Source organism: Crinia signifera, chromosome 6, assembly GCF_055691185.1.
Source record: "Crinia signifera chromosome 6, ASM5569118v1, whole genome shotgun sequence".
Classification (NCBI taxonomy): domain Eukaryota; kingdom Metazoa; phylum Chordata; class Amphibia; order Anura; family Myobatrachidae; genus Crinia; species Crinia signifera.
This window is the reverse complement of record NC_139222.1, coordinates 16,405,986-16,420,506: the sequence shown is the minus strand read 5'-3', so window position 1 is coordinate 16,420,506 and position 14,521 is coordinate 16,405,986. Positions and strand designations below refer to the sequence as shown.

At 52.8% G+C, this 14,521-nt stretch overlaps 1 protein-coding gene across 1 annotated transcript in view; it reads left to right on the top strand.

The window, feature by feature from the left end:
- Positions 1 to 2,504: 2,504 nt before the first annotated feature.
- The window catches only part of LOC146009533 (uncharacterized), a 134,639-nt gene continuing 122,622 nt past the window's right edge, over positions 2,505 to 14,521 (top strand). The window contains exons 1-3 of the mRNA XM_083149976.1: positions 2,505 to 2,736; positions 3,262 to 3,410; positions 3,532 to 3,717. Of these exons, the coding sequence (XP_083006102.1) occupies positions 3,300 to 3,410; positions 3,532 to 3,717 (297 nt within the window). The 5' untranslated portion in view covers positions 2,505 to 2,736; positions 3,262 to 3,299. The remainder of the gene's footprint in view (positions 2,737 to 3,261; positions 3,411 to 3,531; positions 3,718 to 14,521) is intronic.

Below are 14,521 nucleotides of genomic sequence, written 5' to 3'. Positions count from 1 at the left end.
TCGATGCCTGGTAGCGATATTTTTGTATGTATCCGTTTCCCAGAATTCTAGCCAGGGGAATGTGTCAGACGCAGACATTATAATGCCGTCCATTGTTCTATACACTTCTATCCTCTGGGACCATTGGGAAAGGGGCGGTGGGAAGGTGGAATCCCAGTGGAGCGGTATGACTGCTTTTGCCGCGCTAATAACAATTCAGGACCATCAGGAATTTCTGGGCCTAGGATTTCTCTTGGGAGCGCTATCACCTCCTTCCTAAAGGGCCGGAAAGTCAAACATGGCCACCAGATATGTGTTGGGGAACCAAAGTCGGCATGAATGTTTTTTTAACCCGACTTCGGCACTGCCCAAGTGATTATAATGGTGTTCCGAGCGTAGCGAGCCATGCGGGGAACGGGGTACTGTTATGAGGATATATGTCAGGCATCTTTTCATGTGTCAACCAATTCCATGTTAACCATTTTCCCGTTGTCGACCTAATCACTGTGGACCATATCCCCTCCCTGCAGCCTTGGTCCCCCCACTAGTGACTAATCCTACCCCCCCCCCCCTCCCTGCAGCCTAAAACGGAGACAGCCTCTAACTAACATTAACATTCCAAGGACCTTCACCAACCCCGAGGTACCGCCATCATCTATTGGGTCACAGAACTGCAGGAGGTTCTGCATCTTCCATTAAAGCCGCCCACGGGGTCTTTTGGTACCATCTACACCAGGCATTCCCAACCACGGTCCTCAAGGCACACCAACAGTGCAGGTTTTGTAGATATCCATGCTTGAGCACAGGTGACTTAATTAGTATCTGAGGGATTCTGATTAAACCATCTGTGCTGAAGCCTGGATACAATCCTGCTACGATCCGGCATTTGGGGGCGGTAACCAGGCGCTCTCTGGGAGTGTCCGGGAATACACAGGCGTGCCCAGCCGTGTCAGGGGGAAGTCATGTGACGTCAGCTCCGCCCCTGATCAGCCACTGAGTAAGTCCTGGGCTCCACACAGACTGCACACACGGGAAAAACCATTTGATGACTCGCAGGCTTGCCAGGGCAGAATCTCACTCTGGCGGGGCGGCGTATATCTTATATAAGGGCTCTGAAAATTAGCAGCCAGCTCTGAATTAGGCCCCTAGGTGAGCATATGGAAAGATCCCTGTTGTTTTAGACTGATTCCTTGTGCCAAGGTAGCGCTTGGCAAAGTGTTTGTATCCGGGCGGTTCCGGTGCTTAGATGTGAGCTATTTGGCTTACGGGCGGATATATGCATTGGATAGAATACACATAGATATCAGCAGCTGGCATTTATTTTTTCCTTAAATATGTGCACTGAAAAAGCCGCCGATACTCAGTAAATGCATGATTACATGATACCGCAGTCGCCTTCACTGTGATAACGATATCAACCACTGGCAGAGGGTGTAACGCCACAGCCGGGGGACATTCCTGACACCCTGTCTAGCGTATCCCCTGGCTATGGCGTTACTCCCTCTGCTAGAGGTATCACTTAATCGATCGCAGCCAGATCCGGGGCCGTGCTTTTGCATCACACACATCGATATTCTGCCATTTTCTAAGCGATTTTTTTAAGTTATGCAAAATCTCTCAGAAAATAGCTGAATATCGCCTTGTGTGTAGGGCCCATTACTGTATCATTTCCCATCATGTTGGGGCTGCAGAGAGCGCTGGTCTTCCCGCACACGCTGGATCAAACCATTTCCAGAGGGGGTTCCACATTATTCATTATGTACCAAACAAAAAAAGAAACCAAATAAAAGGGACTATGTAAAAACCGGACCGGACTAGACTCCGGACCGCCGGACAGGACATCAAAATCTGCAGTCCGGAGCTTATAGGGTCCGGTCCGGGGGGTGTCTTGTCCAGGGGGGTCCCTGTGATAGCTATCATCAGGGACATGTGGAAGGGGAGATTACAGCATCCCCGTGTGGTCCAGACTGTCCGTTTTTTGCTACATGCCCGGACCATACAGGGAGGCTTTATTCTACCCCTCCTCCTCTACCTGGTGACAGGTGTCACAGGCAGCCCCCCAGGACAGGACAACCCCGGACAGGACACCCCCCAGACCGGACGCTACAAGCTCCAAAATGCAGAGTTTGATGTCTGGTCCGGCGGTTTTGTCCTGGTCCGGTTTTTACCCATACCCCAAATAAAATAACTTCCAATTCCCATTAGTGCACAGCTCCAGAGCAGGGTGCTAGTGACACCCATTTACAATCAATGTCAGGCCATCATCGGTGGATTTGCTATCAGTGGTGGAGATCTGATCTGGCAGAGGAGGCTGCAATGTTTTTATTTGTCACCCGGCACAGGGGGAATGGTACTGACTGAGCCCCAAACACTGTATCCCAGCAGCTCACTTTACGGTGTGTGACGGGCATCGATGAATCACCATCGATGCAAAACACAGATGACACCATCAGCAGTTGATGGGGAGATGACTGGGCAGCAGGAAGGGTATGGAACAAGGGGCACAGTGGTGAGAGTCTAAAGTGTATCACAATAACAGTAGTAATAGTAGTACAGGTATAATACCGATCACCGGCTGCTGCCTCCGAGACCGAGTCCTCTTCCTGCTGCTCAGCAAGCCGCCCGGCGGAAACTGGTATTAACCCCCATCAAGCGGGAAGCCGGGTGGAACGCATTTCCCGGAAGAGGAGTGGAACGCAGACCCCGGTCGGGTAGAAGCACACATACCTTAAATCGGGAGTGCATATTATCTTGCGGGTGAGAGGAAGCTGTGACTGGTTGGGGGTATGTGTGTGTATAGATATTACATGGCAACACATGAATTATGAAGGTGTAACGCCAGCACCATGTGGCTGTGACCCCCCCCATCCCCCCACCTCATGGCCTAGGGACTCCTATACAATGGCTGCACATCTCCCACATCATCATTCCCCCCTCATATCTCCCTGACTCTCACCATGGTGACCCTTCAGGCACACCTCAGCCTAATAATAAGCACTGTATACCCTCATATGCGCTACCATGGCGTAAGTACCACATCACACCGCCCAAACCCCCCCCCTCATAATGCCCACCAGCTATCCGCATAATAACTTACTGCCCGCTTTATAATTCCCCCTCATCCCCATGTCATATATTCAGTATAACATGTCCCTGCTTCATACTGCTCCTGTGAGCGCCAGGCTAATAGCGGCCATCACAGTACATGTAACTTACTTGGATATGAAACAGAGAGATGAGCATGTCCTGCTGTTTATAACTATTGTATTTATTCCTGGACAGTGAAGTGTTAAAGCACCAGAGTCTTTATTAGAAGTCACATGAGGATGAGACACGTCCTTGCTTCTCTGGGGATGGACCAGGACAGGAGTCACATGACTGAGAGGATATTAAATCTCACCCTGGAGATCATCTACCTGCTGACTGGGGAGGTGAGGGATTTCCGGAATGTAATAAAACACGGATGAGTTCGGAGATTGATGCAGAACATTCTAGAACAAATTTTAATGGTAATAAAACTTTGGGTTTTTTTTTGTGTCTTCTTCAACACAGGATTACACAGTAGTGAAGAAGAAAGATCCTGTGACACCCAATGTATGCTCCAGTGTGTCAGGAGGACAAAGCAGGACCCAGAACCACACCCCACTGTCTCCATCTCACTCACCGATACATGAGAGAAACACTGACCAGAGGATCCTGGAACTCACCAACAAGATCATCCAGCTGCTGACTGGAGAGGTGACTGCTGGGAATTGGACGTTATACAGTAACACCGGGGGATGTGACCGGAGAGGTGACTGCTGGGAATGGAACGTTATACAGTAACACTGGGGGATGTGACTGCTGGGAATGGGGCATTATACAGTAACACCGGGGATGTGACAGGAGAGGTGACTGCTGGGAATGGGACATTATACAGTAACACGGGGGGATGTGACTGGAGAGGTGCCTGCTGGGAATGGGGCATTATACAGTAACACTGGGGGATGTGACCGGAGAGGTGACTGCTGGGAATGGAACGTTATACAGTAACACCGGGGGATGTGACCGGAGAGGTGACTGCTGGGAATGGGATATTATACAGTAACACCGGGGGATGTGACCGGAGAGGTGACTGCTGGGAATGGGGCGTTATACAGTAACACGGGGGGGGGGGGATGTGACCGGAGAGGTGACTGCTGGGAATGGGACGTTATACAGTAACACCGGGGGATGTGACCGGAGAGGTAACTGCTGGGAATGGGACATTATACAGTAATACGGGGAGGATGTGACGGGAGAGGTGACTGCTGGGAATGGGACGTTATACAGTAACACCCGGGGATGTAACAGGAGAGGTGAATGCTGGGAATGGGGCATTATACAGTAACACCGGGGGATGTGACCGGAGAGGTGACTGCTGGGAATGGAACGTTATACAGTAACACTGGGGGGACATAACAGGAGAGGTGATTGCTGGGAATGGGACATTATACAGTAACACCGGGGGATGTGACCGGAGAGGTGACTGCTGGGAATGGGACGTTATACAGTAACACGGGGGGATGTGACCGGAGAGGTGACTGCTGGGAATGGGACATTATACAGTAACACCGGGGGATGTGACCGGAGAGGTGACTGCTGGGAATGGGGCATTATACAGTAACACCGGGGATGTGACAGGAGAGGTGACTGCTGGGAATGGGACATTATACAGTAACACCGGGGGATGTGACCGGAGAGGTGACTGCTGGGAATGGAACGTTATACAGTAACACCGGGGGATGTGACCGGAGAGGTGACTGCTGGGAATGGAACGTTATACAGTAACACCGGGGGATGTGACCGGAGAGGTGACTGCTGGGAATGGAACGTTATACAGTAACACTGGGGGGACATAACAGGAGAGGTGATTGCTGGGAATGGGACATTCTACAGTAACACCGGGGGATGTGGCCGGAGAAGTGACTGCTGGGAATGGGACGTTATACAGTAACACTGGGGGATGTGACCGGAGAGGTGACTGCTGGGAATGGGACATTATACAGTAACACCGGGGGATGTGACCGGAGAGGTGACTGCTGGGAATGGGGCATTATACAGTAACACCGGGGGATGTGACAGGAGAGGTGACTGCTGGGAATGGGACATTATACAGTAACACTGGGGGATGTGACCGGAGAGGTGCCTGCTGGGAATGGGGCATTATACAGTAACACTGGGGGATGTGACCGGAGAGGTGACTGCTGGGAATGGAACGTTATACAGTAACACCGGGGGATGTGACCGGAGAGGTGACTGCTGGGAATGGAACGTTATACAGTAACACCGGGGGATGTGACCGGAGAGGTGACTGCTGGGAATGGAACGTTATACAGTAACACCGGGGGATGTGACCGGAGAGGTGACTGCTGGGAATGGAACGTTATACAGTAACACCGGGGGATGTGACCGGAGAGGTGACTGCTGGGAATGGAACGTTATACAGTAACACCGGGGGATGTGACCGGAGAGGTGACTGCTGGGAATGGAACGTTATACAGTAACACCGGGGGATGTGACCGGAGAGGTGACTGCTGGGATAGGGACATTATACAGTAACACCGGGGATGTGACCGGAGAGGTGACTGCTGGGAATGGGGCGTTATACAGTAACACGGGGGGGATGTGATCGGAGAGGTGACTGCTGGGAATGGGACGTTATACAGTAACACCGGGGGATGTGACCGGAGAGGTGACTGCTGGGAATGGGATATTATACAGTAACACCGGGGTTGTGACCGGAGAGGTGACTGCTGGGAATGGGACATTATACAGTAACACCGGGGATGTGACCGGAGAGGTGACTGCTGGGAATGGGGCGTTATACAGTAACACGGGGGGGGGGGATGTGACCGGAGAGGTGACTGCTGGGAATGGGACGTTATACAGTAACACCGGGGGATGTGACCGGAGAGGTAACTGCTGGGAATGGGACATTATACAGTAATACGGGGAGGATGTGATGCGGGAGGTGACTGCTGGGAATGGGACGTTATACAGTAACACCAGGGGGATGTGACCACAGAGGTGACTGCTGGGAATGGGACATTATACAGTAACACTGGGGGATGTGACCGGAGAGGTGACTGCTGGGAATGGGACATTATACAGTAACACCGGGGGATGTGACCGGAGAGGTGACTGCTGGGAATGGGACATTATACAGTAACACTGGGGGATGTGACCGGAGAGGTGACTGCTGGGAATGGGACATTATACAGCAACACCGGGGGATGTGACCGGAGAGGTGATTGCTGGGAATGGGGCATTATACAGTAACACCGGGGGTTGTGACCGGAGAGGTGACTGCTGGAAATGGGACGTTAATACAGTAACACTGGGGATGTGACCGGAGAGGTGGCTGTTGGGAATGGGATGTTATACAGTAACACTGGGGATGTGACCGGAGAGGTGACGGCGGGGAATGGGACATTATACAGTAACACTGAGGATGTGATCGGAGAGGTGACTGCTGGGAAAGGACGTTATACAGTAACATCGGGGGGATGTGACCGGAGAGGTGACTGCTGGGAATGGGACGTTATACAGTAACACCGGGGGGATGTGACCAGAGAGGTGACTGCTGGGAATGGGACGATATAAAGTAACACCGGGGGATGTGACCGGAGAGGTGACTGCTGGGAATGGGGCATTATACAGTAACACCGGGGGATGTGACCGCTGGGAATGGGACTTTATACAGTAACACTGGGGGAGATAACAGTAGAGGTGACTGCTGGGAATGGGACGTTATACAGTAACACCAGGGGATGTGACCAGAGAGGTGAAAGCTGGGAATGGGACGTTATACAGTAACATGGGGGGATGTGACCGGAGAGGTGACGGCGGGGAATGGGACGTTATACAGTAACACCGGGGGGATGTGACCGGAGAGGTGTCTGCTGGGAATGGGACATTATACAGTAACACCGGGGGATGTGACCGGAGAGGTGACTGCTGGGAATTGGACGTTATACAGTAACACCGGGGGATGTGACCGGAGAGGTGACGGCGGGGAATGGGACGTTATACAGCAACGCCGGGGGATGTGATTGCTGGGAAATGGGGCATTATAAAGTAACACCAGGGGTTGTGACCGGAGAGGTGACTGCTGGGAATGGGACATTAATACAGTAACACCGGGGTTGTGACCAGAGAGGTGACTGCTGGGAATGGGATATTATACAGTAACACCGGGGTTGTGACCGGAGAGGTGACTGCTGGGAATGGGACATTATACAGTAACACCGGGGGATGTGACCGGAGAGGTGGCTGCTGGGAATGGAACATTATACAGTAACACCGGGGGTTGTGACAGGAGAGGTGACTGCTGGGAATGGGACATTAATACAGTAACACTGGGGGATGCGACCGGAGAGGTGACTGCTGGGAATGGGACGTTATACAGTAACACCGGGGGGATGTGACTGGAGAGGTGACTGCTGGGAATGGGACATTATACAGTAACACCGGGGGATGTGACCGGAGAGGTGACTGCTGGGAATGGGACATTATACAGTAACACCGGGCGATGTGACTGGAGAGGTGACTGCTGGGAATGGGACGTTATGCAGTAACACCGAGAATGTGATCGGAGAGGTGACTACTGGGAATGGGACATTAATACAGTAAGACGGGGGAAGTGACCGGAGAGGTGACTGCTGGGAATGGGACATTAATACAGTAACACTGGGGGATGCGACCGGAGAGGTGACTGCTGGGAATGGGACGTTATACAGTAACACCGGGGGGATGTGACTGGAGAGGTGACTGCTGGGAATGGGACATTATACAGTAACACCGGGGGATGTGACCGGAGAGGTGACTGCTGGGAATGGGACATTATACAGTAACACCGGGGGGATGTGACTGGAGAGATGACTGCTGGGAATGGGACATTATACAGTAACACCGGGGGATGTGACCGGAGAGGTGACTGCTGGGAATGGGACATTATACAGTAACACCAGGGGATGTGACCGGAGAGGTGACTGCTGGGAATGGGACATCATACAGTAACACCGAGGATGTGATCGGAGAGGTGACTGCTGGGAAAGGACGTTATACAGTAACATGGGGGGGGGGGGGGATAACAGGAGAGGTGACTGCTGGGACTTGGACGTTATACAGTAACACCAGGGGATGTGACCAGAGAGGTGACGGCGGGGAATGGGATGTTCTACAGCAACACCGGGTGATGTGACCGGAGAGGTGACTGCTGGGAATGGGACGTTATACAGTAACACCGGGGGAATGTGACCAGAGAGGTGACTGCTGGGAATGGGACGATATAGAATAACACCGGGGGGATGTGACCAGAGAGGTGACTGCTGGGAATGGGACGATATAAAGTAACACCGGGGGATGTGACCGGAGAGGTGACTGCTGGGGAATGGGACGTTATACAGTAACACCGGGGGATGTGACCGCTGGGAATGGGACTTTATACAGTAACATTGGGGGAGATAACAGGAGAGGTGACTGCTGGGAATGGGGCGTTATACAGTAACATCAGGGGAGATAACAGGAGAGGTGACTGCTGGGAATGGGGCGTTATACAGTAACATCAGGGGATGTGACCAGAGAGGTGAAAGCTGGGAATGGGACGTTATACAGTAACATGGGGGGGATGTGACCGGAGAGGTGACGGCGGGGAATGGGACGTTATACAGTAACACCGGCGGATGTGACCGGAGAGGTGACTGCTGGGAATGGAACATTATACAGTAACACTGGGGAGGTGGCTGCTGGGAATGGGGCATTATACAGTAACACCGGGGGTTGTGACCGGAGAGGTGACTGCTGGGAATGGGACGTTATACAGTAACACCGGGGGGATGTGACCAGAGAGGGGACTGCTGGGAATGGGACGATATAAAGTAACACCGGGGGGGATGTGACCGTAGAGGTGACTGCTGGGAATGGCACATTATACAGTAACACCAGGGGATATGACCGGAGAGGTGACTGCTTGGAATGGGACGTTATACAGTAACAGCGGGGGATGTGACCAGAGAGGTGACGGCGGGGAATGGGATGTTCTACAGCAACACCGGGTGATGTGACCGGAGAGGTGACTGCTGGGAATTGGACGTTATACAGTAACACCGGATGATGTGACCGGAGAGGTGACTGCTGGGAATGGGACGTTATACAGTAACACCGGGGGGATGTGACCAGAGAGGTGACTGCTGGGAATGGGACGATATAAAGTAACACCGGGGGATGTGACCGGAGAGGTGACTGCTGGGAATGGGGCATTATACAGTAACACCGGGGGATGTGACCGCTGGGAATGGGACTTTATACAGTAACACTGGGGGAGATAACAGGAGAGGTGACTGCTGGGAATGGGGCGTTATACAGTAACACCAGGGGATGTGACCAGAGAGGTGAAAGCTGGGAATGGGACGTTATACAGTAACACCGGGGGGATGTGACCGGAGAGGTGACTGCTGGGAATTGGACGTTATACAGTAACACCGGGGGATGTGACCGAAGAGGTGACTGCTGGGAATGGGACGTTATACAGTAACACCGGGGGATGTGACCGGAGAGGTGACTGCTGGGAATGGGACGTTATACAGTAACACCGGGGGATGTGACCAGAGAGGTGACTGCTGGGAATGGGACGTTATACAGTAACATGGGGGGGGGGTGTGACCGGAGAGGTGACGGCGGGGAATGGGACGTTATACAGCAACGCCGGGGGATGTGACCGGAGAGGTGATTGCTGGGAATGGGGCATTATAAAGTAACACCAGGGGTTGTGACCGGAGAGGTGACTGCTGGGAATGGGACATTAATACAGTAACACCGGGGTTGTGACCAGAGAGGTGACTGCTGTGAATGGGACATTATACAGTAACACCGGGGAGGTGACTGCTGGGAATGGGGCATGATACAGTTACAACGCGGGATGTGACTGGAGAGGTGACTGCTGGGAATGGAACATTATACAGTAACACCGGGGGTTGTGACAGGAGAGGTGACTGCTGGGAATGGGACATTAATACAGTAACACTGGGGGATGCGACCGGAGAGGTGACTGCTGGGAATGGGACGTTATACAGTAACACCATGGGGATGTGACTGGAGAGGTGACTGCTGGGAATGGGACATTATACAGTAACACCGGGGGATGTGACCAGAGAGGTGACTGCTGGGAATGGGACATTATACAGTAACACCGGGGGATGTGACTGGAGAGGTGACTGCTGGGAATGGGACGTTATGCAGTAACACCGAGGATGTGATCGGAGAGGTGACTGCTGGGAATGGGACATTAATACAGTAACACGGGGGATGTGACCAGAGAGGTGACGGCGGGGAATGGGACATTATACAGTAACACCGGGGGATGTGACCGGAGAGGTGACTGCTGGGAATGGGACATTATACAGTAACACCGGGGGGATGTGACTGGAGAGATGACTGCTGGGAATGGGACATTATACAGTAACACCGGGGGATGTGACCGGAGAGGTGACTGCTGTGAATGGGACATTATACAGTAACACCAGGGGATGTGACCGGAGAGGTGACTGCTGGGAATGGGACATTAATACAGTAACACGGGGGATGTGACCAGAGAGGTGACGGCTGGGAATGGGACGTTATACAGTAACACCGGGGGGATGTGACCAGAGAGGGGACTGCTGGGAATGGGACGATATAAAGTAACACCGGGGGGGATGTGACCGTAGAGGTGACTGCTGGGAATGGCACATTATACAGTAACACCAGGGGATATGACCGGAGAGGTGACTGCTTGGAATGGGACGTTATACAGTAACAGCGGGGGATGTGACCAGAGAGGTGACGGCGGGGAATGGGATGTTCTACAGCAACACCGGGTGATGTGACCGGAGAGGTGACTGCTGGGAATTGGACGTTATACAGTAACACCGGATGATGTGACCGGAGAGGTGACTGCTGGGAATGGGACGTTATACAGTAACACCGGGGGGATGTGACCAGAGAGGTGACTGCTGGGAATGGGACGATATAAAGTAACACCGGGGGATGTGACCGGAGAGGTGACTGCTGGGAATGGGGCATTATACAGTAACACCGGGGGATGTGACCGCTGGGAATGGGACTTTATACAGTAACACTGGGGGAGATAACAGGAGAGGTGACTGCTGGGAATGGGGCGTTATACAGTAACACCAGGGGATGTGACCAGAGAGGTGAAAGCTGGGAATGGGACGTTATACAGTAACACCGGGGGGATGTGACCGGAGAGGTGACTGCTGGGAATTGGACGTTATACAGTAACACCGGGGGATGTGACCGAAGAGGTGACTGCTGGGAATGGGACGTTATACAGTAACACCGGGGGATGTGACCGGAGAGGTGACTGCTGGGAATGGGACGTTATACAGTAACACCGGGGGATGTGACCAGAGAGGTGACTGCTGGGAATGGGACGTTATACAGTAACATGGGGGGGGTGTGTGACCGGAGAGGTGACGGCGGGGAATGGGACGTTATACAGCAACGCCGGGGGATGTGACCGGAGAGGTGATTGCTGGGAATGGGGCATTATAAAGTAACACCAGGGGTTGTGACCGGAGAGGTGACTGCTGGGAATGGGACATTAATACAGTAACACCGGGGTTGTGACCAGAGAGGTGACTGCTGTGAATGGGACATTATACAGTAACACCGGGGAGGTGACTGCTGGGAATGGGGCATGATACAGTTACAACGCGGGATGTGACTGGAGAGGTGACTGCTGGGAATGGAACATTATACAGTAACACCGGGGGTTGTGACAGGAGAGGTGACTGCTGGGAATGGGACATTAATACAGTAACACTGGGGGATGCGACCGGAGAGGTGACTGCTGGGAATGGGACGTTATACAGTAACACCATGGGGATGTGACTGGAGAGGTGACTGCTGGGAATGGGACATTATACAGTAACACCGGGGGATGTGACCAGAGAGGTGACTGCTGGGAATGGGACATTATACAGTAACACCGGGGGATGTGACTGGAGAGGTGACTGCTGGGAATGGGACGTTATGCAGTAACACCGAGGATGTGATCGGAGAGGTGACTGCTGGGAATGGGACATTAATACAGTAACACGGGGGATGTGACCAGAGAGGTGACGGCGGGGAATGGGACATTATACAGTAACACCGGGGGATGTGACCGGAGAGGTGACTGCTGGGAATGGGACATTATACAGTAACACCGGGGGGATGTGACTGGAGAGATGACTGCTGGGAATGGGACATTATACAGTAACACCGGGGGATGTGACCGGAGAGGTGACTGCTGTGAATGGGACATTATACAGTAACACCAGGGGATGTGACCGGAGAGGTGACTGCTGGGAATGGGACATTAATACAGTAACACGGGGGATGTGACCAGAGAGGTGACGGCGGGGAATGGGACATTATACAGTAACACCGGGGGATGTGACTGGAGAGATGACTGCTGGGAATGTGACATTATACAGTAACACCGGGGGATGTGACCGGAGAGGTGACTGCTGGGAATGGGACATTATACAGTAATACCGAGGATGTGATCGGAGAGGTGACTGCTGGGAAAGGACGTTATACAGTAACATGGGGGGGGGGAGATAACAGGAGAGGTGACTGCTGGGAATTGGACGTTATACAGTAACACCAGGGGATGTGACCAGAGAGGTGACGGCGGGGAATGGGATGTTCTACAGCAACACCGGGTGATGTGACCGGAGAGGTGACTGCTGGGAATGGGACGTTATACAGTAACACCGGGGGAATGTAACCAGAGAGGTGACTGCTGGGAATGGGACGTTATAAAGTAACATCGGGGGGGATGTGACCGGAGAGGTGACTGCTGGGAATGGGACGTTATACAGTAACACCGGGGGGATGTGACCAGAGAGGTGACTGCTGGGAATGGGACGATATAAAGTAACACCGGGGGATGTGACCGGAGAGGTGACTGCTGGGAATGGGACGTTATACAGTAACACCGGGGGATGTGACCGCTGGGAATGGGACTTTATACAGTAACACTGGGGGAGATAACAGGAGAGGTGACTGCTGGGAATGGGGCGTTATACAGTAACACCAGGGGATGTGACCAGAGAGGTGAAAGCTGGGAATGGGACGTTATACAGTAACATGGGGGGGATGTGACCGGAGAGGTGACGGCGGGGAATGGGACGTTATACAGTAACAGCGGGGGATGTGACCAGAGAGGTGACTGCTGGGAATGGGACGATATAAAGTAACACCGGGGGGGATGTGACCGTAGAGGTGACTGCTGGGAATGGCACATTATACAGTAACACCAGGGGATATGACCAGAGATGTGGCTGCTGGGAATGGGGACATTATACAGTAACACCGGGGGATGTGACCGGAGAGGTGACTGCTGGGAATGGGATGTTCTACAGCAACACCAGGGGATGTGACCGGAAAGGTGACTGCTGGGAATGGGACGTTATACAGTACCACTGGGGAATGTGACCGGAGAGGTGACTGCTGGGAATGGGACGTTATACAGTACCACCGGGTTTGTGACTGGAGAGGTGGCTACTGGGAATGGGACATTATACAGTAACATTGAGGGGATATGACCGGAGAGGTGACTGCTGGGAATGGGACGTTATGCAGTAACACCGAGGATGTGATCGGAGACGTGACTGCTGGGAGTGGGACGTTATACAGTAACACCGTGGGATGTGAAGGGAGAGGTGACTGCTGGGAATTTGACGGTATACAGTAATCCCGGGGTATGTGACCAGAGAGGTGACTGCTGGGAATGGGGCATTATACAGTAACACCGGGGATGTGACCGGAGAGGTGACTGCTGGAAATGGGACGTTATACAGTAACACCGGGGGATTTGACCAAAGAGGTGACTGCTGGGAATGGGACGTTATGCAGTAACATGGGGGGGGAGATAACAGGAGAGGTGACTGCTGGGAATTGGACGTTATACAGTAACATCGGGGGATGTGACCAGAGTGGTGACGGCGGGGAATGGGACATTCTACAGCAACACCGGGGGGATGTGACCGGAGAGGTGACTGCCTGGAATGGGACGTTATACAGTAACACCGGGGGAATGTGACCAGAGAGGTGACTGCTGGGAATGGGACGTTATAAAGTAACATCGGGGGGGATGTGACCGGAGAGGTGACTGCTGGGAATGGGACGTTATACAGTAACATCGGGGGGATGTGATCAGAGAGGTGACTGCTGGGAATGGGACGATATAAAGTAACACCGGGGGGGATGTGACCGGAAAGGTGACTGCTGCGAATGGCACATTATACAGTAACACCAGAGGATATGACCGTAGAGGTGACTGCTGGGAATGGGGCATTATACAGTAACACCGGGGGATGTGACCGGAGAGGTGACTGCTGGGAATGGGACGTTATACAGTAACACTGGGGGATGTGACTGGAGAGGTGACTGCTGGGAATGGGACGTTATACAGTAACACCGGGGGATGTGACCGGAGAGGTGACTGCTGCGAATGGCACATTATACAGTA